Source organism: Microcaecilia unicolor, chromosome 1 (assembly GCF_901765095.1).
Source record: "Microcaecilia unicolor chromosome 1, aMicUni1.1, whole genome shotgun sequence".
Classification (NCBI taxonomy): Eukaryota; Metazoa; Chordata; class Amphibia; order Gymnophiona; family Siphonopidae; genus Microcaecilia; species Microcaecilia unicolor.
The window spans coordinates 211,441,883-211,466,331 of NC_044031.1; the positions used below are offsets into that span (position 1 = coordinate 211,441,883).

General features: G+C 42.5%; 1 protein-coding gene across 1 annotated transcript in view; it reads left to right on the forward strand.

Annotated features, from left to right (window-relative positions):
* The window catches only part of AMPH (amphiphysin), a 296,706-nt gene that overhangs the window by 218,110 nt on the left and 54,147 nt on the right, over positions 1-24,449 (forward strand). The window contains exons 9-11 of the mRNA XM_030207529.1: positions 148-230; positions 14,018-14,159; positions 18,905-19,033. Coding sequence (XP_030063389.1) covers positions 148-230; positions 14,018-14,159; positions 18,905-19,033 — 354 coding nt within the window. The remainder of the gene's footprint in view (positions 1-147; positions 231-14,017; positions 14,160-18,904; positions 19,034-24,449) is intronic.

The following is a 24,449-nucleotide window of genomic DNA, read 5'->3' on the forward strand; positions in this document are numbered from 1 at the left end:
GTTGTGGTATTTTTAGAGGGGAACTGTGACAGAACTGAGGCCAAGACAAATTTTGCAAATATAAATAGTCTATTTCATTTTTAAACTGGGTTTGGGAGTGGGATTATTATTTAGAATATAAATGTATTTTACATTATTTATCCTCAGCTCTGCCATAAACTGTATGAGGTGATGACCAAACTGGGAGAACAACATGCTGATAAGGCCTTTACCATTCAAGGAGCACCCAGGTATTGTACATAATTATTTTTTTCAACTGTTCTAAGGATTCTGCAGTCGTTTTCTAATATGGTGATAAAACGCTTATTGAAAAGTAACACAAGTATAATTACTTTTCTTTTTTCAAATGCAATGATCATAAAATTTATCTAACAGAATGTACTACTGGGTTCACTGTGCATATGAATAGGAAGTGCACATTGATTTTTAAATTCAAAAAGGCTAGGTTAAAGGCAAATCTATGATCAAGATTCAAGATGGTAAGTTGATAGACTAATTGAAAAGGTAAGATCCAATTAAAGGATAGAATTTAGATTCAAGCATACTATGAGCAAGCTAGCTTACAATACTGACTCTATAAAAGCTACCCACAGTTTGACTGGTTCAGTGACTCAGCTTTGACATTGGATCAGGTGGAGTTTGGATATGATGTTTTTGATAAGAGGGGTGATTGATATCATTGTTAATTTGTGAATGTTTGTTTTTTTAATTATTTTACTAATACAGTATGTCAGGTCCCTCATTGATGTTCACCCATTCTTGGAGGCCCTTGGTGCTTTTCTCTGGTCTTCTTGTCTCCTTGTGCTTAGGACTCCCTCTTTTTCTTTGCTGCTGTGTCCACAGTTTATCATTCAGCCAGGCAGGTAAAGAATAAAGTTGCAATAAATTTTTGAGCATGAAATTTGAGTCTCCCAGTGGTTGTACACAATAAAAAATAGAGCACTTGAAGTGTATATTTATTTTGTTTATTAGGAATTATTTACCACCTTCATAGGCGCCCGGTATAAGAGGCTTGGGGAGGCTTAAGCAGGAAAGGGTTAGGCGTCTGGGGGATTTTGGGCGAACGGCGCCGTGAGTCTCCCCTTCCTTACTATCTGCCCCGCGCCGCCCTTGGGGCTTTTAATCTTTAATGTACCTCCGTCCCAGCGCCGGCCGCGTCATTCCGAAGCCGCCCTGCCTGTCTCTATTCTTCTCTCCCTTCGTTCCGCAGAGTCCCGCCTTCTGACATCATTTCCTCCAGGGCGGGGCTCTTAGGGAACGAATCAGAGTCCCGCCCTGGAGGAAATGATGTCAGAAGGTGGGACTCTGCAGAACGAAGGGAGAGAAGAATAGAGACGGGCAGGGCGGACTTCAGAATGACGCGGCCGGCGCTGGGTTTGGAGGTACATTAAAGATTAAAAACCCCAAGATGGCGCGGGGCAGATAGTAGGGAAGGGGAGACTCACGGCGCCACTCGCCCAGATGGATGGAGGCAGGGGAGAGGAGAATCGCGCTGGGTATGGATGGAGGGGGGCAGGGGACAGAATGGAGGGCAGGGGAGAGGAGAGTTGCTGGACATGGGTGGATAGAGGACAGGGCAGGGGAGAGAGGAGGGTTGCTGGACATGGATGGATGGAGGGGAGGTCAGGAGAGAGGAGATTTGCTGGACATAGGTGGATGGAGGGGAGAGTAGAGTTGCTGGACATGGGTGGGTGGCTAGAGGGGAGAGGAGGGTTGCTGGGCATGGGTGGATGGAGGGCAGGGGAGAGAAGAGGGTTGCTGGACATGGATGGATGGAGGGCAGGGGAGACAGGAGGGTTGCTGGACATGGATGGAGGGGAGGGCAGGGAGAAAGGAGAATTGTTGGACATGGATGGAGGGGAAGGAAGACAGGAAGGAGATGCACATGGATGAAGGGGAGAAATTCTGGACATGCATGGAAGCCAGAGGAAGGAGATGCACATGGATGGAGGGGGAGGGAGAGAGAAGAAATGCTGGACACGGATGGAGGGAAGGGAAGAGAGAGGAAGGAGATGAGATGAGGGAAAAGGGAGAAAACCTGCACATCGATGGAGAAAATAGGCAGAAGCTGGATCCACTGGACAGTCAAGTCTGCCAGAGGACCCAGCTTTTACTTACGGATGTAAGGCAAGAAATGAAGAAGAAAGGCAGAAAGTAAAGAAATAAATGGAAAGGAAGCCCTGGAAACGGAGTTAAGAGGACAGATAGCAGCAGAATCGGATACTAAGCCAGCATGATCAGAAAAACAAAGTCACCAGACAACAAAGGTAGAAAAGATCATTTTATTTTCATTATAGTGTTTGGAATATGTCCACTTTGAGAATCAGGTGCTCAACATTAAAAGTTTATATTTATTTACTTATTTATGGCATTTTATCCCACATTAAACATGAATTAGGGTGTTTTGTGGCTCTACATGAGAATTGTGATATTATGATCCCTTGTTTCATATTGTTGACAGTCTGCATTTTCCGTATGGGTGGTATATTGGTGTATTAGGTTCTGCCCAGTGTAATATTTATGGTACAGTAAGGTTCTGAGTTGTTTTTGCACAAAGTTGTGCATAGTGTTTTGCAGTTGAGCGATTGTGGTTAGTATATGCTTTGAGCAACCACTTTATTCTTTTACATATGATACATATCTAATATCTAAATTTAATAAAAGGTATTAATTGTGACTTTTATTTTTATTTTTTTTCTGCGTGTTATCAAACAGTTATGGATTTAAGCTCCACCCTTGGCCCTCCCCTAACCCGCCCCCTTTAGCCTCCCCAAACAGTTGGGCCACCGACCGCCTATGACCACCTTCTTAAAGAAATTCATTAATTGCGGTATACAGCAAGACCAATCTGGACATAGGCAATAGACAATTTCAACAGAAAGAATATTCAAATAAAACAGTACACATTATGGCATAGTATGCTACTTACAATGTCAACACAATATACATTAATGGAGCAGTTCCATAAATTGACGCCTCATTTTAAGTATCCCAGTGCCATGGGCTTAATGCCAATTCTATGACGGCATCTTCATGCCAAAATTCTTTTATAGAATACTAGTAAAAAAGGCCCGTTTCTGACACAAATGAAACGGGCGCTAGCAAGGTTTTCCTCGGAGTGTGTATGTTTGGGAGAGTGTATGTGAGAGTGACTGTTTGAGAGTCAGAGTGAAAGTGTGAGTGTGTGAGAGAGAGAGTGTGTTTGTGAGAGAGTGTGTGTGTGAGAATGAGAGTGTGTGCAAGTGTGTATGTGAGACACAGTGTGATAGTGTGTGTGTGTGCCCATCCATGCTCCTCTGTCCCCTGCCCCCTCCATTCATCCCTATCCAGCATTTTCCCTCTCTGCCTGAGGCCTGCCCTGCAATCCATATCCATCCATGCCCATCTGTCCCCTCCATTCATCCCTATCCTGCAATTCCCCTCTCCCTGAGTCCTGCCCTTCCAATCCATGCCCATCCATGCTCATCTGTCACCTGGCCCCTCCATTTTTCCCTATCCAGCATTTCCCCTCTCTGCCTGAGGCCTGCTCTGCAATCCATATCCATCCATGCCCATCTGTGCCCTCCATTCATCCCTATCCAGCAATTCCCCTCTCCCTGAGTCCTGCCCTTCCAATCCATGCCCATCCATGCTCATCTGTCACCTGGCCCCTCCATTTTTCCCTATCCAGCATTTCCCCTCTCTGCCTGAGGCCTGCCCTGCAATCCATATCCATCCATGCCCATCTGTCCCCTCCATTCATCCCTATCCAGCAATTCCCTTCTCCCTGAGTCCTGCCCTTCCAATCCATGCCCATCCATGCTCATCTGTCACCTGGCCCCTCCATTTTTCCGTATCCAGCATTTCCCCTCTCTGCCTGAGGCCTGCCCTGCAATCCATATCCATCCATGGCCATCTGTCTCCTCCATTCATCCCTATCCAGCAATTCCCCTCTCCCTGAGTCCTGCCCTTCCAATCCATGCTCCTCTGTCACCTGGCCCCTCCATTCATCCCTATCCAGCAATTCCCCTCTCTGCCTGAGGCCTGCCCTGCAATCCATATGCATCCATGGCCATCTGTGCCCTCCATTCATCCCTATCCAGCAATTCCCCTCTCCCTGAGTCCTGCCCTTCCAATCCATGCCCATCCATGCTCACCTGGCCCCTCCATTTTTCCCTATCCAGCATTTCCCCTCTCTGCCTGAGGCCTGCCCTGCAATCCATATGCATCCATGGCCATCTGTGCCCTCCATTCATCCCTATCCAGCAATTCCCCTCTCCCTGAGTCCTGCCCTTCCAATACATGCCCATCCATGCTCATCTGTCACCTGGCCCCTCCATTTTTCCGTATCCAGCATTTCCCCTCTCTGCCTGAGGCCTGTCCTGCAATCCATATCCATCCATGGCCATCTGTCTCCTCCATTCATCCCTATCCAGCAATTCCCCTCTCCCTGAGTCCTGCCCTTCCAATCCATGCTCCTCTGTCACCTGGCCCCTCCATTCATCCCTATCCAGCAATTCCCCTCTCTGCCTGAGGCCTGCCCTGCAATCCATATGCATCCATGGCCATCTGTGCCCTCCATTCATCCCTATCCAGCAATTCCCCTCTCCCTGAGTCCTGCCCTTCCAATCCATGCCCATACATGCTCATCTGTCACCTGGCCCCTCCATTTTTCCCTATCCAGCATTTCCCCTCTCTGCCTGAGGCCTGACCTGCAATCCATATCCATCCATGGCCATCTGTCCCCTCCATTCATTCTTATCCAGCAATTCCCGTCTCCCTGAGTCCTGCCCTTCGAATCCATGCCCATCCATGCTCATCTGTCACCTGGCCCCTCCATTTTTCCCTATCCAGCAATTGCCCTCTCTCCCTGAGGCCTGCCCTGCAATCCATTTCCATCCATGCCCATCTGTCCCCTCTATTCATCCCTATCCAGCAATTTCCCTCTCTCCCTGAGTCCTACCCTCCCAATCCATGCCCATCCATGCTCCTCTGTCCCCTGCCCCCTCCATTCATCACTTTCCAGCAATTGCCCTCTCTTCCTGAGCCCTACCATCCCAATCCATGCCCATCCATGCTCCTCTGTCCCCTGCCGCCTCCATTCATCCTTTTGCAGCAAGTCCCCTGTCTCCCTTTCATGACCCCCCTTGCATCCATGCTCCTCTCTCTCCCATGTCCCAGCCTGGGCCGCCCTCTTCTCCCCCACCCCCCCCCCCCCCTTCGCATCCATGCTGTCGTTTCTCCCCTGCTCTCCCGCTCCCATTGTTGTTCTTTAGTGGCCACCCTCTTCTCTCCCCCCAACATGGTTGTTTTGTTTTTTTTTTTTCTTGTTTTTAAATTTACCTCCGTGCCGGTTCCGGCAGCGAAGCGTCAGGGAAGGAGGCGGCGCTCCCGACGTCTAGGTTTCCCTTCCCTTCGCTGTGTTCCGCCTTCTTTTGACGTCATCCTTGACGTCAGAAGAAGGCGGAACACAGCGAAGGGAAGGCTAGACGTCGAGAGTGCCGCCTCCTTCCCTGACGCTTCGCTGCCGAGCGTTGTTATTGGTTGAGTGTCATTGCTCCGCCCTCGACGTCATCACGTTTGACGCGTGGGCGGGGCAGACACAATGCGATCTCACCCCCTTCACTTTAGAATGTTGGCTAACAGAGGCTTCATTAGAACGTTGGAGGTGCGTTTTATATAGAGAGACTAGTGTCTGCATAGTGTGCCATCTTATGTTTGTCAATGACAGGCTAAGTAGGCATGTCTAAGTGATCCAGGGACATGTGTAATTTATAGTATTCTATAAGCTATGCATGTAACTGGAAGACAGACTCAAGGCCCCTGTATATAGCTGGGTGGCTGGTGGGTGTGAAAATCATCTGGTCACTTGCTTGCCTGGTACAAAGTTTGTGGACCTCATGCATCACCTAGATAGTGCGAGGGAAGCGACAGCTGTCTTGGTACATGTGGGTACCAATGATTTAGGAAAATGTGGGAGGGAGGTTCTGGAAGCCAAACAGGCTCCTAGGTAGAAAGCTGAAATCCAGATCCTCTAGGATACAATTTTCAGAAATGCTCCACGTTTCACATGCAGGACCCAAGATACAGGCAGAGCTCTGAAGTCTCAATGCGTGGTTGAGACAATGGTGCAGGGATGAGGGGTTTAGATTTGTTAGGAACTGGGCAACATTCCGGGGAAGGGGGAGCCTGTTCCAAAAAGATGGACTCCATCTTAACCAGGATGGAACCAGGCTGCTGGCACTAACATTTAAAAAGGAGATAAAGCAGCTTTTAAACTAAAATTGGGCGGTGGGAGGATAAAGCAGACATGATTCAGTGTGGAGTATCATTGAAGGATACTATTGAAACAGGATCTTTAGGGAATCCAGATAGAGAGGTTTCAATAATGCAGAAAGCCAGGAGTATTCAATGGGAGAACACAGTAAAGGATGCAAATTATCCCCATTAACTTCAAAGCAGCCTGTAGATGCAAGGACAATTTGAAGTGTCTATATACAAGTACTAGAAGCCTTAAAAATAAGATAGGAGAATTGGAGTATATAGCACTAAATGAAGAGGTAGATAAAAATGGGCATTTCAGAGGCCTGGTGGAAGGAAGACAATCAGTGGGACACTGTCACGCTTATTTTTGAAAGAGAAGGACGTCCATCTTTCGACACAAATCGGGAGATGGGCATCCTTCTCACAAGGCCGGCCAAATCGGCATAATCAAAAGCCAATTTTGGCTGTCCGTAACTGCTTTCCAGCGTGGGGATGGCCAAAGTTCACGGGGGCGTGTCGGCAGGGTAGCGAAGGCGGGACTGGGGTGTGATTCAGAGATGCCCGTCTTTGGCCAATAATGGAAAAAAGAAGGGCGTCCCTGACGAGCACTTGGCTGACTTTACTTGGTCCATTTTTTCATGTGACCAAGACTCAAAAAGGTGCCTGAACTGACCAGATGACCACCGGAGGGAATCAGGGATGACCTCCCCTTAATTCCTCAATGGTCACTAACCCCCTCCCACCATAAAAAAACAAGTTTAAAAATAATTTTTTGCCAGCCTCAAATGCCATACTCAGGTCCATTGCAGCAGTATACAGGTCCCTGGAGCAGTTTTAGTGGGTGCAGTGCACTTCAGGCAGGCGGACCCAGGCCCCCTACTTGTTACATTTCTGGTGGTAAATGTGAGCCCTCCAAAACCCACTAGAAACCCACTATACCCACATCTAGATACCCCCCTTCACCCAAAAGGGCTATGCTAGTGGTGTACAGTTGTGGGTAGTGGGCTTTGGGGGGGGGATTGGGGGGCTCAGCACATAAGGTAAGGGAGCTATGCAACTGGGAGCAATTTGTGAAGTCCACTGCAGTGCCCCCTAGGGGGCCCAGTTGGTGTCCTGGCATGTGAGGGGGACCAGTGCACTACAAATGCTGGCTCCTCCCACGACCAAAGTGCTTGGATTTGGCCGTTTTTGAGAGAGACATCTTTGGTTTCCATTATCGGCGAAAACCGAGGTCGCCCATCTCTAACGTCGGCGATCTCAACATTTAGGTTGACCATCTCTAAGGTCGACCCAAATGTTGAGATTTTGCCATCCCCGACCATATTATCGAAACGAAAGATGGACTCCCATCTTGTTCTGATAACGCGGGTTTCCCCGCCCTTTCGCGGCGCCGTCCTTAGAGATGGGCACCCTTATAGATGGGCGCCCCCATTCAATTATGCTCCTCTGTGTTAGCAGGGTACAAATTATATTGCAGTGATAGAGTGGCTCAAATTGGAGGGGGGGTTGCGCTATATGTTATGAGGGAATTGAATTAAAAAAAAAACATTCTACATGAAACAGATAGTAGCGTGGAATCTTTATGGATAGAAATTCCAGGTGTGAAGAGAAGGAATATACTGATAGGGCTGTACTATTGTCCACCAGGATGGAACAAGCAGGCAGTTAAAAATATGTTTAAAGAAATTTGGAAAGCTGGCAAATTGAGCAACAATATAATAATGGGTGATTTCAATTATCCTAATATTAACTGGATAAATGTTACATCAGGGAGTGCTAGGGAGGTAAAATTTCTAGATGTAATAAATGACTGCTTCTTGGAGAAACTGGTCCAGGAACCAACAAGAGGAGGAGCTATTTTGGATCTAATCCCTAGAGGAATATGGGACATAGTACAAGTGGTAACAGTGTTGGATCTGCTGGGAAACAGTGATCCTAATTTCTGGAGTGAAGTCAATAAGGAAATCTACTGTAGCAGCTTTTAATTTTTGAAAGGGCGCCTATGACAAAATGAGGAAAATTGTTAAAAACAAATTGAAAGATCGGCCACAAAGATTAGGATTTTAAATCAGGCATAGACATTGTTTAAAAATACCATCGTGGAAGCTTAGACTAGATGTATTCCACTTATTAACAAAGATGGAAAAAAGAGCAAACTATAGTTAGTGTGGTTAAAAGGTGAGGTGAAAGAGGCTATTAGAGCCAAAAGAACATCCTTCAAAGAATGTGCTCTGTGGTAAGAGTCCACAAAACTCCACATGATGTTTCCAAATTGACCTGCCAATAGTCCTGTCTCTGTACTGTGCATCAATGCAGTGCCGTAGCGAGGGCTAATGACACCCGGAGCAGGTCGCCGCTGCGCACACACCCCCCAGGTGCAGCACGGCGTGACCCTCCCCCTCTGCGGCGCACCCCCCTCCGGAGCGCAGACCCCCCCCCGGACCGCATTCTTACCTGCGGGAGGGCTGATCTGCCCCGTGCACGTCACTCGGAGCTGCGTCGGCCCCACTGGTTCCCTGCTCTCTCTGCCCTGGAACAGGAAGTAACCTGTTCCGGGGCAGAGGAAGCAGGGAACCAGCGGGGCTGGCACCCCCCGAGCGCATGCACCCAGGGTGGACCGCCCCTCCCGCCCCCCCTTCCTGCATCAATGTGGTTACAGTTGCAAGGGTCTTCCGGCTGTATGGGATTTATTTATTTATTTTATTTATTTGTTACATTTGTATCCCACATTTTCCCACCTATTTGTAGGCTCAATGTGGCTTACATAGTACCAGAAAGGCGTTTGCAGACTCCGGTGTGAACAAATACAAAGTGATGTTGTGGTAAGATAACTCTGGTCAGGCCTCAGAGGGTGTTGGTAGGAATATTCCTTGGGAAGACCTTAGCAACTGTGGGAGTATGTAAAGGGAGATCCTGTTTCTCAAGTACTCTGGCTGATTTCCTTTAAGGGCCTTAAAGCTCAGACATAGAATTTTCAATCTAGCATTGTATTGTACTGGTAACCAGTGTACCCATGTAATCTGAGAATATAAGAATTAAGACATTTTTTTCTCCAAGAATTGGAATGTACATGTGTGAAAGATCTAATTGGTAATCCAGGTTCATGCTGTGGTGAGTTTATAGGTTGCCATGACAACCCATTGCAGCAATGTTGAATGATGCTGATTGTGAACTGCTCTGGTGTGTCCCAGATTGCTGCCTGACTTTGATAGATAACACTGTATTTGTCTTGAGATCTTCCATCATAGGTTTTAAGATTACGATGCCAAAATAATGATATTATGGGCCAGTTGTATTATAACAGGACACCTATGTAAGAAATCTGAAAAGGCGCCTATTTGAAACCTGTTTTAGAAAGGAAATATAAGTTCCTGTGTGTCTGTTATGCAATAGACTCACAGATCCAGCCCCAATAATGCACAAATGCTGACAGATATTTAGCAACTCCTCCGTGGCTTCTTCCAACTATCCCCCAGGAAGGCCTGGATGTGGTGCACATCTAAGAATGCACCAGTGTACATACTGGTACAGATGTATCGTGTGGGGTAATCTTATTACAAAAAAATAATAATCTACATGTAACAAAGCCTTTACACATGGAAAACTCTTTATAAAATTATCCCCCCACCCCTCTTTTGGGTTCACTGTTATCATCACCACAAAATTAAAAAAAACACCTCCAGGTTATCACAAAATTGTCAAAGTAATGGCACATTGAGTGAAGTATGTCAGAAGTGGTATGTTTTCAACCTTTTGGTGTATTTGATCACTCATTGAGCTGGTTAACAAGTCGTATCAATTTAAATGATGAATGTTTTACAATTGCTTTCTTTCTACTAACTTATCTACATACCACTTGTTTTTAAAATTTCCAAGGGCAGATTGTTTTGACATATAAATTGTTATATGTCCAGAATTAACACTCAAATATGGGGGTGGGAGGTATTTTCCAGAGACAGCACCAGTTAGGGATGAAGTTATCAACATGGGCCACTGGTAAAGGTATGTTGTTATTTTACCATTAACTTGTGCTATTTTAGGAGAGATCCCATTTTATGCAATGAGACCTAGGGAGGAAATTATCAATGCAGGCGTCCATTAAAACAATTTTACTGTTTACCCCAGTTATTAGTAACTAGGTCTCATGGCATAAAATGGGACCTGTGTTAAAATAACATGAAGTAGATGTAACATGACATGCCTTAACGATAGTCCATGGGCACTGAAAAAAATGAGTACTGAGCGCTATTCTATCAATGGCGCTCTGAGTTTGGCGCTGTTTATAGAATAGCACTGAGAACTGAGGTCCACGCCCAACTTTGGGAGCAAGGATTTACACCAGTTCAACCCAGGCATAAATCATTGCATCTAAATCAAGCACAGATCCCCTGAATTCTGTGATACTGCATGAATTGTTAGTGAACACCCCTGATCTGCTCGTGCATCCCCTTGGTAACGCCCCCTTTTCACTTGCATGCTGAACAATTTACTGCGCACATCTTTATAGAATAGCTCCTAGCAATATGTGTGCGTGAATGCAAACTGATGTCTATTAACACCAATAATTGTTAGCGCCCAATTATTTGAGCTAATAGGCTCATTAACCAATTAAATTGTGCACACAAATTGAGCAACCAAATTTGTAAGGCAATTTTGAGTGCCACTTATAGAATTGCTTTGATAGGCACCAGTAATCATTGCCTATTCATCTGTCTTATACATTTTGGCCTAGATGTGGCAAAACCTGGAGCTTCCAGGCCAAATCTTTAAGCTACATAGTTAGGCATTGATATTGTATGCCTGTACACTTAAAGAACACCCCTAAGTATATGTGTTGCTTATACATGTATTTTCAGCAGAGCAAAGTACTCATATTAGCAGTTCTGAAAACACATCTAAGCTACACAAACTTCAGATGAATACGCAGATGTTGCTGGATGTCTCGTTTCAGAATTGACCTATTAATTTCCATTTCCATTTATTTATTCTTGTATCCCACATTATCCAAATCAAGTTCAGTTCTATGTGGCTTACAGTGTAACAGGATCAGTTAACGTGGTTTACATTGTAATGAGGAACTGCAATCAAAAGGTTTACACTGTACAAAGGACTTACTGAGATAACGAATCAAATAGGGAGCAGGGTTACAGTGACAGGGAATGTATTCTAATAGCGAATCTATTTTGTGACAGTTGCATTGTGATATAGAGGCTACAGTCAACAGGTTAGCGGCAAAATTAAGGGCTATTGTTATTTAGAGTCCATGGTCTAATAGAGAATATAGCTGTGTGTTGTTACTGAGAACAAGATTCTGATCTGGCAAACAGGGAAGTGTCCTTGTTGATTCAGTTAAGGAGTGACTGGGGAACAAGGTTAGGTTGTGTGCTCGGTCTCTGGAGGCTTATCTAATGTCGGTAAAAATTTTCGTCAAGAGGTATGATTTTAGCATTTTGCGAAATGTAAGCTAATCAGTGATCCTCATAATGCTTGAGCCCCTGCATCTTAGAACTTGCCTTTTTGAAGTATGTGGAGGCCTTTATGCAGGAGTATTTTGCCCTGTTGCAACAATGTGATACAGGGTTTCCCTGTCGGGTATCTACTGATGGACTGCAGATGATGATGATGTGGTGACTGAGCAGGTCAGATTGTTTGAATTTTTGTACTGAAGCTTTTGCAGGTGTATGAGTTATTCCTGTTTCCAAGACTACAGCACTTCACTCTGTTTTTCTTATTGTGGAGTTTTTTAGGCCAATGATGGTTGTATGCTCTACCTCTATACGTTTGTGAGGAGCAGGGGTTGTTCACCGAGGTCTTTTTTCTTCACTTTTTTGATAAGTTTGATTCACGTTGCATTGTGGGCAGACAGAGAGGGAGGCTGGTTGTCTTTTTAGAAACTTACTTGCTTTGAGTGATTTTCTGTAGTAATAAGACCAACAGACAGACAATTAACATAGACAAGAATATGGGGTGAATATTTCAGTTTAAATAGGCCAGCTGCAAAGTGAGGCCTTTTGAGACTCTCAGAGCTTTAAGAGTGGGTCCTCAAGGGGCTAAGGGTGCAGGTGTATAAGGTCATCTTCTGTCCATGGTCTTCATTTTTGGACTTTTGTTTCTAGTAGGCTAAGTCATCTCAAGAGCCAGCTCAGTTTGACATGATGACACTGTGTATCTGGCCTTCAGTAACATGATCATGTTATTAAGCAGGTATTAAATAATTCCTAGCCAGGGCCTCATACTAAATAGCTTAAAGTGTGAGCATAACATACCACTTAAGGCGCGCTTGCTATCTCCTCCTTTACTTATGATATTCCTTTATTTGCCTGTGTAAGTTTGCGAAGTTTTGCTTGCTCACATTAATGTCTTCTAGAACCTTCTTATTGTGTGGTAAGGCCTTCCTGCATAAAATCTTACTTTTAGCTTACACAAGAAGGCCTGAATAATTCATGCAAAAGTGTATTGCATAAACCCCTTTGTAATGTTCAGATCTTCTCAGGATGTGTTTACCTTTTACATGATACACCTTTATTTGCTGCATTTTTGTTCCCTGCACCTTGGTAAAAAAAAAAAAAAACTTTAATAAAATATTTGAACCTTTGATAATATTAAAGGAAATGTGATGAAATGATTTGATATTCACAATGCTGAACAATAGTGCCTTAAAACTTCCCATCTTATATCTTTCATCACAGAAAACATTATGGGTTAGCTGCTTACTATAGTTTTATTTATTGAATGTACACTATACATTCCTTTCTGTATTATCAAGTATAAATCTCCTGGGAAGATAATCCCTACAAGTTTACAGAAATATACTCCGTGAGAGTAAAGTTTATTTCCAGAGTTATGAGTGTAAGGATATTCTCAGCTCAGTACTGTGCTCATTCAGAAAACAATCCTTTGCATTCATTATTCTGGGGTGGGTAAAGAAGTAACATTTGGTAGCGGTCATATAAATTTGCAATGATTGGAACACATTTGCAGAAACCTGCTATGAAAGAAAATAAAAGTTTTGTTAATAATAACATTCATTTTTATTAACACCTTTTTACAGAATGAGGTGGTGAATGGAAAAAAAGTTTCTTAGCTGAAGTATGGCCTTTGCTTTGCTTTCCTAATTATATGTGATTGTCAGCTCATCTCTCAATCATGTAGTATGATGTCTTTTTCTCTCCTCAGGAGCTAGGCTTCATCCTATCAAACCGTGTGTTCCTACATTGCTAGAGGGACCCTGCTTTCAATTATTGTAGAACACATAGGAAATGCTTTTCAATCATTGAAGCTATTATTACACAATTCTAGCTATTAAAGTGCATCCCAGAGGCCATGGTTTTTAACTGCTTTTAAAATAGTCATTAAAATACCTTAGTTGTCATCAAGATATATTTGGAGATTACACAGTTTGCACAATCACTGTCATGTAAACTGAGTGACATTAAAGATCAGTTCTTAAGCCTGTGCTATAGACATTTCATATTACAGAATTTTTTTGTGTATTTTCATTCAACTGTTTACTAAAGAGCAATATATTGGACACTAACATGAGTTCATGTAAAACCTGCAAAAATGAAAAAAGTTTCACTCTAGTGCACATATGTTGCAGGACACAAAAGTCCAGTTTTGAAATGCCAAATCTCTTCTCAGTTCTTTGTTGAGCACACCCATTCTTCATACCAGGAAATGTTCACCATTCACCTCCCCTCCCCTTTTTTAAGCTTTTGCATTTGTTAATGCACAAGGACAAATTGGCACAGCTCATTGATCTGTTTTCATCCAGTGATTCAGGTCCACTCCGCCTTGCCAAGACGCCTACACCTCCAGAGGAGCCCTCTCCACCTCCCAGTCCCGTGGCTAGTCCAAACCATACACTAGCACCAGTCTCATCACCAGCACCAGCACGACCGAAGTCACCTTCACAGGTAAGAAGGCTATGAACAAAACAGGATCATTTTTTAACCTAAAGTAATTCTCTACTGGAGTGTTTATGGGCAGGACCTAATGTCCTCATTAGAGGATTTTAAGGTATCAATTCATTTACCCCAGATTATAAAAATTCAGAGACCAGAGCTCAATAAAACAAGATCAAATTAATTTTGGTGTAAAAGAGAAGATATTCTGAGAACAGTTTGATTGGAAGTTAATCCAAGATGGCTGCACTCTACTGAGACGCTGCGAGTCTCGATCCTACGATGCCAAAACGCCGAGGGAGATTGACGGCCAGGGCCTCGCCGCTAACCCCCTCTTTACCTGGTCCAATCGACCGCTTTCTCAGACCGCAGGAAGTTAATCCAAACAGCGGAATGCTGCTAGTAGGGAGTACCGGCGTTTTGGGAGAATCGGTCTCCCCTAGCCTTGAAACCACGCTGAGCCCCGCTATGCGAACTCCACCTCCCCAGCCGGTAGGCTCAAGCTCCTTCCTCGCTGACTCGACGGGGTCTCCCTGCTCAGGTGTTATGGACCCGGAAGAACGTCGAGATGAGGTCTTGCTTCCATTAGAGAAAGGAGAGACGCCGCCGCAAATAGAAGGGAGAGGAGCCGAAGGACAGAGTGAGCATGTGAAAACTTCTGAAAGGTTTGAAATACCGAAGGAGTTATTAGTTAAACCGAAAGAGGTTACACTGGACACTTTATGGGACTTAGTTTCCACCCTGGGTCAAACGTTCCTGAAACAAGTTAATGAATCTGCACTTAAAATAAAATTATTAGAGATGGATTTACAAAAAACAGAGGAGAAGATTAAAGTTATAGATGAAAAAACTGACAAAATGGAACAAAGTATTATGAAATTGGAAACGATTCAACCTTTAATCACCAATGACTTGACAAATCTTAGAAAAAAGATGGAAATGTTTGATAATTATACAAAAAATCATAACTTAAGATTTGTTAATTTTCCAAGAACAAAAACTGTTCCTCCTCTTGATATGTTAAAACGTTACTTGCGGGACATTTTGAATATACCAGAGCAGAATTTGCCACCTTTTACCTTGGCATATTACATCCCAGGAAAAGAATTGAATCAAATGCCTGAAACCCCATTGGATATCTCTCTTTTGCTTGAAACTTCTGACTCCGAATTAGCAACTGCCGCGACTTTGGTCGCGACAGTTGCATTATTGCCAGACAAGGATTGGATCTTCCGCTTATTTTTCCGTAATAAAGATAAACCCTTTTTGGGATATAAAATATTATTATTTCCTGATGTCTCTAAGGAGACTCGTAAGCGGAGGAAACAATTCTTGCTCCTTAAGCCTGAAATACTGCACTTGGGAGGTACCTTCTTTTTAAGATACCCCTGCAAGTGCATAGTCAGACTTGAAGAGAAGAAATATGTATTTACAGAACCAACACATGCATCAGCTCTTATAGCCTCGGTGAAAAAGGATAAGCGTTAAGGAAAAGATTAACTCTTTCTAGTAGAGATTGTGTTATCCTTATTAATCTCCTATTATTTTTTTGCTCCCCTTGAATTCCTAAATTTTGGATTTCCAATTTATGGACTTGAGTATCAATATTTACCTCTTTGATTGTTAATTTCTGTTGATATATTTTTACTTTTATGATGCTTTTCCAATCAAGAAGTTTCTTGTATATTTCTTTAAATTGAATAAATAAAATAAAAAAAAAATAAAAAAATAAAAAAGAACAGTTTGATTCACTGAAGCTCCACCTTTTACAGAGGGTGAGAAGATGAGTATCATAGTCCAGTTACCGGTGACTCTGCGATGTTACAGAATGAGAGGTGGTAGTTGTCAGATTAGGATATACAGAGACAGTGTACAGCTTACTTCATTTTCTTATATTATCAGTTCCTAAGGTTAAAGATCGTGGGGACAGGTTCAAAGGGATCTAGCTGGCTAAGTAAGGGCTGCCTGAATGTGCTGAAAGGGCATCACAGTTTATAAAATAGGCGTATTTCTGCTCCTAACCCCAGAGAGATAGGGGTATTGTATTCATTAGCCCACACTCAGTTTGCGCCTAAAAACTTTTGTGCATGCAGATTGCTCATGCATGTAACACACACCTACATAGTAGGTGATGGCAGATAAATACCTGTACTGTCCATCCAGTCTGCCCAACAAGATAAATGCAACAAAATTAGGGGGACTTTTACTAAGGCGCGCTGATGTTTTTAGTGCTTGCTAAAAATAGGTGCATGATAAACGCTGGAGATGCCAATGTCCTCCTATGGGCATCTTTAGCGTTTAGCGTGCACCTATTTTTAGTGAGTGCTAAAGATGCCAGCGCACCTTAGTAAAAGACCTCCTAAATGTGTTTTTTTAAAAAACATGAAAAAACCCCACAAAAAAATGAGGAAAAAATCTCAAAATTTGAAAACAAGCCAAATTAATTTTGGTCATGCACATCCCTACTGACTGAGATTTTGTGTCAGTGAAAAATCAGACTCTGTGGTGCAGGGTAGATAGACCCCCATCGTAAGCAGCTTGAGAGACTGCAAAGTGGCTGGTTTTGTTCCAGTATCCGCTATCTCTCTACTGTAATAATGCATATGGTATGAGCAGAGGATTTAGGGCCTTTATACTGATGTTTGTGTATGTCTTGCAGTCTTCCTACCAGTACAGGTGCTGCTTGACCCTCTCTCAGTGCCTTAAAGTCTTGTTTTCATACCACTGCATGTGCCCTGTGCCTCTCCTGTGCTGCCATGGGCTCATGTCAATCATGTTTCTATTTTAAGCAAGTTTCATTGAAAATAGATGGAAACATTCACTGTTGTAGTGCAAAGTTGATTTTAATAGACATGAATGAGGGAAATGATTCAGAGTCTGAACATGAACTGAATGTGTGGTTTATCTGAAAACAAACAGAACTGAACATTTTTCCTGCACATATCTGTAGTTTTTGGTTATTTAGATCTGGTTTTGATTATTGTAGTCTTAAGGTACAACTATTTATACTTTTAAAATGAATAGGAGAATTTTTTTTTACTCAATAGAAACATAGAAACATGACAGCAAATAAGGGCCAAATGGCCCATCCAGTCTGCCCATCCTCAGTAATCACTAACTCCTATTTTTCCTAAGAGATCCCAGGTGTCTGTACCATGATTTTTTAAATTCAAACTGAGAGGCCATTCCACGTGTCCACAACCCTTTCCATGAAAGAGTATTTTTAGATTACTCCTGAGCCTATTTCCTCTTAACTTCATCCGGTGCCCTCTCAGTTGATGTCTTACATTCCTGAGGGTTATGAAAGTTGAAGCCTGAGTCCATTTCTGTTCCTCAATCTGGTTGGGGCTGGTATATTTATATCAGGTTCAGGGGCCCTTTTACTAAGCGTCTATGCGTGCCCAACGTGCACCTAAATGGAGTTACCACACGGCTACCACGTGGCCCTTGCGGTAATTTCATTTGACGTGCATCCAAAAAATATTTTTTATTTTCTGGCACACATCAGCTACACGCACCAAGTGGCATTTGGTGCACGTATGTCATTACTGCCTGATTACTGTGTAAGACTTTACCGCCAGGTCAATGGCTGCCGGTAAGGTCTCAGACCCAAAATGGACGCATGGCAATTTTCATTTTGCCGAACGTCCATTTTCAGCAAAAATTTTAAAAAAGGCCTTTTTTTACAGGCGTGCTAAAAAATGGATTGGCGTGCATCCAAAACCCATGCCTACACTACCGCAAGCCATTTTTCAGCGCATGTTAGTAAAAGGACCCCTCAGCTTGGAGCTTCTACTGAAGACTGTGGCCTTGATATTTGAACTAGATGGAAGGAGATTAAAAACAGGGGTTGGACGAAGTGCAAATAATTATGAATGCAAACTGACAAGTATTGGCTAAATCTAATTGATCCAGAAAGCCAAAGGAGGAGAAGGAAATCAGTAAGACAAGCAAAAAATCTCTTTGGATCTAAGGGCTCTCTGAGGTAGTAAAACGTTTGCACATATTTGGGTGAGAAAGGTGTTTGTGGACATGTCTGTTTGTGAGCATCTATAGTGACTTTTAAATAAGGACAAATAAAATGCTTTTCTAACTTAAACTGCATAACTGTACTTATGTACTTATGAACGCCCTGGTCATTTTATAGTGTAATGCCTTTTACAACTTTCTATTGTACTTGGAAAATATTAACCAGCTCATCAACAAAGATTTAACAAAGCTGTCAGTAAAATCCTCGTATATTCCTCTGTGCCTATAAACCAGGAGGATGGTATCATTTCTGTGCTCTTTTACTTTACAGCAGTTGCTGTTTGGAGGATTTATTTAGGTATTTCCTCGCAAAAGCAAAAAAGAGTTGAGTAGCTCCCCCACTCCCATATGTGTGCATGGTACTGCAGTCCAAATAATAAGTATGACTTGAAGTGATTCTCATAAACCCTGAAAAATATTTGCATATACAGTGCTGATCTGGTCACAACTTTGCAAACAGTATTTCTATGGATCTGAATTAACTACGGGATAAAATGAAATAAATGAACAAATTCTAATGGCATATTGCATGATTTAATAATGAACCTTAAAAGCTGCTACCAAACCATACTGAAATGGCACAGTGCAGTCGGTGTCTAACTCTTTCCAGCACAGTTGAAACCAGTTTCAAACCCAGCTTCTCAAAGAGACGCGAGTATAGACTGAACAAAGAGTTCATGCCCTATTCTCATTGATCTATCATTTCTACCATTTTTCGTTTTTGTTAGTTGAGAAAAGGCCCACCTGTTCCACCCCTGCCAAAGCTCACCCCATCGAAAGAACTACAGCAGGAGAGTATTATCAGCTTCTTTGAAGACAACTTTGTTCCAGAGATCAGTGTGACAACTCCTTCTCAGGTTAGCTTTCTGGGAGCTTTTATATGCCGTACATTCAATTACTTGTGCAGTAATTTGTTTCTCACTAGTGACCTTCAGTTGCCTGAAATAGTACAATATCCTTCAGATTCTATATAGTGTAACTTGAGTCGTACACGCAACTTAATTATCTTAACAAGCCAATCAGCGCTGACAATTGCCACTTAACAAGCAATTATTGACACTAATTGGCATTAATTAGAATTTACATTCACAACTGTCTATGCGTATTCTGTAAAGTGAGGCACATAAATTCTAAGACACAAATTTTTTAAAGGGGTGTTGCTGTGGGTATAGAATGGGTGGGTTGTGGGTGTTTCTAAAAACTATGAACGTTGTTATAGAATACACTCGGTCCACGCCTTGGCATAGATGCCAGTGACTAAATTTAGTCGTGCAGACAGGTACTAGGTATATTTTTTGACACCAATTTTTAAGGTGTCATATAGAATCTAGCCCTATAAGTAGCAGATCTCACAAACATATTGATATACTCTCTAGAAATATAATTTGGGTCAGTGCATTCTTGATTTAGTTATATTTTTTGTTGGTTGGAATTTATCTGCAAAATATAGTAAATATATATATATATATATTTTTTTTTTTTTAATTGAGAATTATTTAGGAAGTTGACTGTCTCTAACCTAGCAGTACAATATTGTAGAAATGTTCGAGAGATTATTAATGTCTGTTTTGTTGAGCTTAACCCTTTCCTTACTTTTTGATGTTCACCAACTACTGCCACTCCCTAAACACTATCCCTCCTCCTCCCCCCCCCCCCCCCCCCCACAACACAATACTGATAGCGTCACTGAAATTTCCCTCTGACAGCTCCGCCAATATCTATTTAGTGCTGGAACTCAATGAGGACATTTCATTCAGCTCCTCAAATAGCAATGATATTTAACCACTCACCCCTGAATTCTATACTGATCACCCAAATTTGGACAAGGATTCAAGATGTGTGCACAAGCTAATTAGCTAATGAACTGTTAACTATCAATCAATTATTGTTAGGCCATCAATTATTGACATTAATTGGCAATAATTTAGGATTTGTGCACACATCTGCCTGCTCACTATTCTAGAATGCTGGTGTGGCCATGGGAAGGACATGGGCAGGTCGGGGCTTTCCAAACATTTGGGCGCAGTGTTCTAGAACAGCGCCATTTATGCATCCAACTGCCATGAGTTGGACACCGGCATTTTCTCTAGGTCCCAGCCGGCATACATGCTAGCTCCCATAGCTGGGTGCAGGAATTGGCCATTCAGCCTAGATCGTCCTTTATAGAATAGTGCTTAGCGCCAATTTTTTCCAGTGGCAATTGTTGAGCACCATTTACTGAATTGGGTCCTTCATGTACAGCTATATGGTTTAAATAAGGACCCTTCCTGTATTTTATTTATTTGTTACATTTGTATCCCACATTTTCCCACCTATTTGCAGGCTCAATGTGGCTTTCATAGTACCGGAGATGCGATTGCCAACTCCGGTATGAACAAATACAATATGATGTTGAGGTAGGGTAAGGTTCATGTGGAACAGACACATTATGGAATCATAAAGCGGAAGAGTTATATTATGTCCATTACGTGCTTTGATTTCGTAGTGTTGCAGAGTTCAGGCCTCCATATGCTCCACGACCACAACCCTTCCTGCATTTCACACCCATTTGGAAGTACTTATAGCTATATGGTTTAAATAAGGGCCCTTTGTGTATAGCTATATGGTTTAAATAAGGACAAATAAAATGCTTGAGTCTATTTAATATGTACAATCCTGTTCACTTAAAGATGGATTTGCAATGTATTCTTTGGGATAAAATGAACACCCTGGTCATTTTATAGTGTAATGCCTTTTACAACTTTCTATTGTACTTGGAAAATATTAACCAGCTCATCAACAAAGATTTAACAAAGCTGTCAGTAAAATCCACATATATTCCTCTGTGCCTTTAAACTAGGAGGATGGTATCATTTCTGTACTCTTTTATTTTTTGCAAATACTGCTCTGCATATACACCTGAGATCTCTTGTGGAGATTAGTATGAATCTGGTCATTATTTTGTTAAATATGCCATTAAGGGGCCCTTTTACTAAACATAGTGCATTAGTGCACAATAAGGACCAAATTCAATAAATAGCACTGAAAATTTTTTAAAAACGCACTAAGGGGGAGCCTTTACAAAGCCACACTAGCATTTTTAGCTCATGGCAAAAGTCAGCAGCTTTGTAAAAGACCTCCTAAATGCTATTCTATAAACGGCACTGAAAGTTATGCATCATTTCTAGAATACACTTACAAAGGCACGGGAGGGCATACACATGTACAGCATGCCCGAAATCGGCACGACCACCCGGCTGCATGCTTACTGCGCGGGTAGTGCATAAGACCTTACCACTAGGTCAATGTGTGGTGGTAAGATCTCAGGCTGAAAATGGACTTGCGCTGGTTTCAATTTTAGTGCACGTCCATTTTCCAGCCCCTTAAAAAGGCCCTGTTTCCTAGACGCAGTAAAAAATGGCCCAGCACATGCCCAAAAGATGCGCTCGCACTACCTTAGGCCACTTTTTACCTTGGCTTAGTAAAAGGACCCCTTAGTGCTGGAATCAGTGCCTAACTTTAGATGCGAGGATGTATACCAAGTAAACCCTGATGTAAATCCTCACATCTAAATTAGTCATAGATCCCCCTGATTCTAGAATCACCCATAAATTGTAGGAATGACCCTGATCCACCCATGACCCTCATATGGCTGCGCCCCCCCCCCCTCGTTTTGGAGCCACACATAAAATTTATGTACTGATCCCCATGCCTAAAAATGCACACATAAATTTAAATAAATGTCAATTAGCACCATTAATTGATTAATTGCACCCAATTATTAGTGCTAATTGGCTTATTATTCAATTAAATTGAGCAAATTGGGTGCATGCCCAAATTTTCATGTAAATTATAGAATTTTAGGGTAAATGCTGTCCGTCCTATTTTATACCTATGGGCCATGTGACACTTAGTGCATGCTAAGCTTTAGTAAACGGGCCCCTAAGGTACTTATTTTAGAAGTGCACTTTGGGTTGTAGATCTGGATAAACCAGCAATCAGACATTTATACTGACTGGGTATACATGTCTGAATCTGAAAAAACATGTATCTAACTGGGGGGGGGGGGGGCTTAAAATAAATGCATATTTCCCATTTCAGAAGAGGAATGCACATCTGTGTCCAAAAAGATTGACTTTGGGATTTGCACCTGAAACATCTAGGTTTCAGAAAAATGTTCCTACTGAGCTGCACGCCACTGGAGGAGAGGGTGCCCCTTAATCTCTCAGTGGTTGATGTCCCTCACCCCACCCCACCCCCCCCACCCCCACAGGAAAAGCTGGCAACGAATACTGGGTTCTGTGACAGCTTTAGGAAAAGTCAATGTGTATGTTACTAAAATGGCTTCCATAAACATTTACTCTCTGACACATAAATGTCTATGTTGGTATTTCATAACATAAATACATATGCGCCCAGTTTGACCCGTTGATATTTTAGAAGTTTATGTTTTTAAAATGGATGCTTCTGCTACAGGTAACCAGCACATAGAGGTCCATGTCTCCATATATGTTAGACATGCATTACACACCTGAGAATCAAGGAAGGATATCCTATGGAGCAAAGTCCATTCAATAAAGTAGTGAAGGGTTGTAGGTCAACCAAACGAGTAGGAATCCAGAGGTAGATCAAAATATAAAATTTTATTGTCATACCATGGATGCAGTAGACTCTACTGTATCCATGGTTTGTCAATAACATTTTATATATTGATCCACTTCTGGAGTCCTACTAGTTTGGTTGATCTACATCTCTTCTGTACTTCAACAGAACATGCACTGTGTCAGCAGACTGTTTGAAAATACTAGTGGAACTTGAGACATCCCAAGCTGTACAACTTAGTTCCACTTTGCATATCCTTTTTAAAAGGTCATACTACAAAACCAAAATAGGGCCAAACTACAAAGACATGAAGAAACTATACCAACTAGTGAACAACTACTAGACACCATCTTGGTCACCATGACAAATACTGACATCCCATCTGCAGACAAACTAGCTACATACTTCAATGAAAAAATTGTAAACCTACGCAATATGCTACCACAGAACATCATCAATACCGAAAACTTCATCGGTGGTTTGGACCCAACCCTTGGTGAATACCCAGCGGACCGAATCTGGTCAAACTTCGCTCTCCTCACTGCTGAATCTGTCACCCAGGTGGTTAATAGGTTTGCCAATACTCACTGTAAATTGGATATCTGCCCCAGCTACCTACTAAAATCTGCTCCCCACCGCTACATAGCAGACCTCACATCCCACCTAAACTACATGCTTCAGCAAGGTTTCTTCCCTAAGGAAAATTGTAACATCCTACTCACCCCAATACCAAAAGATACCAAGAAAAAACCAAACAAAATCACCAACTACCGCCCAGTCACATCTATCCCAATGGCAGTTAAACTGATGGAAAACATGGTAACCAAACAACTTACGGACTACATAAACAAATTCTCAATACTACATGACTCACAATCAGGATTTTGTCCCATCCACAGCACTGAAACCATACTAATTACCCTCCTAGCCAAATTCAAACAGGAAATAGCAACAGGTAAAAGCATACTTCTCCTCCAATTCAACATGTCCAGTGCATTTGACATGGTAAACCACAAAATACTACTAAGACTCCTAGACTACTTCGGAATCGGTGGAAGTACACTTAATTGGATCAAGGGTTTCCTAACCACCAGAACATATCAAGTAAAATCAAACTCGAACATATCTTCACCATGGAAAGCAGACTGCGGAGTACCTCAAGGATCACCATTATCACCGATCCTTTTCAACCTAATGCCTTAACCCTTTCATCTACGCAGACGATATCACATTATACATCCCTTACAAACATGATTTAACAGAAATCACCAATGAAATCAAACTCAGCTTGAACATCATGAACTCATGGGCGAATGCATTCCAACTAAAACTAAAGATAGAAAAAACACATTGTCTCATCCTCTCATCCCAATACGTACAAACCCACTAACATAAACACCCCAGATTACACCCTATCTCTGACAGCCTAAAAATTCTCAGTGTCACAATCGACCGTAACCTCACGCTAGAGAGTTAAGTGAAATCCACAACAAAGAAAATGTTCCACTCAATGTGGAAACTCAAACGCGTGAAACCATTCTTCCCGAGAGTATTCCGCAACTTGATACAATCAATGGTACTAAGCCACATAGACTACTGCAATGGAATCTAAGCGAGCTGCAAAGAACAAATCATTAAAAAACTTCAAACTGCTCAAAACACGGCAGCCAGGCTTATATTTGGAAAAACGCG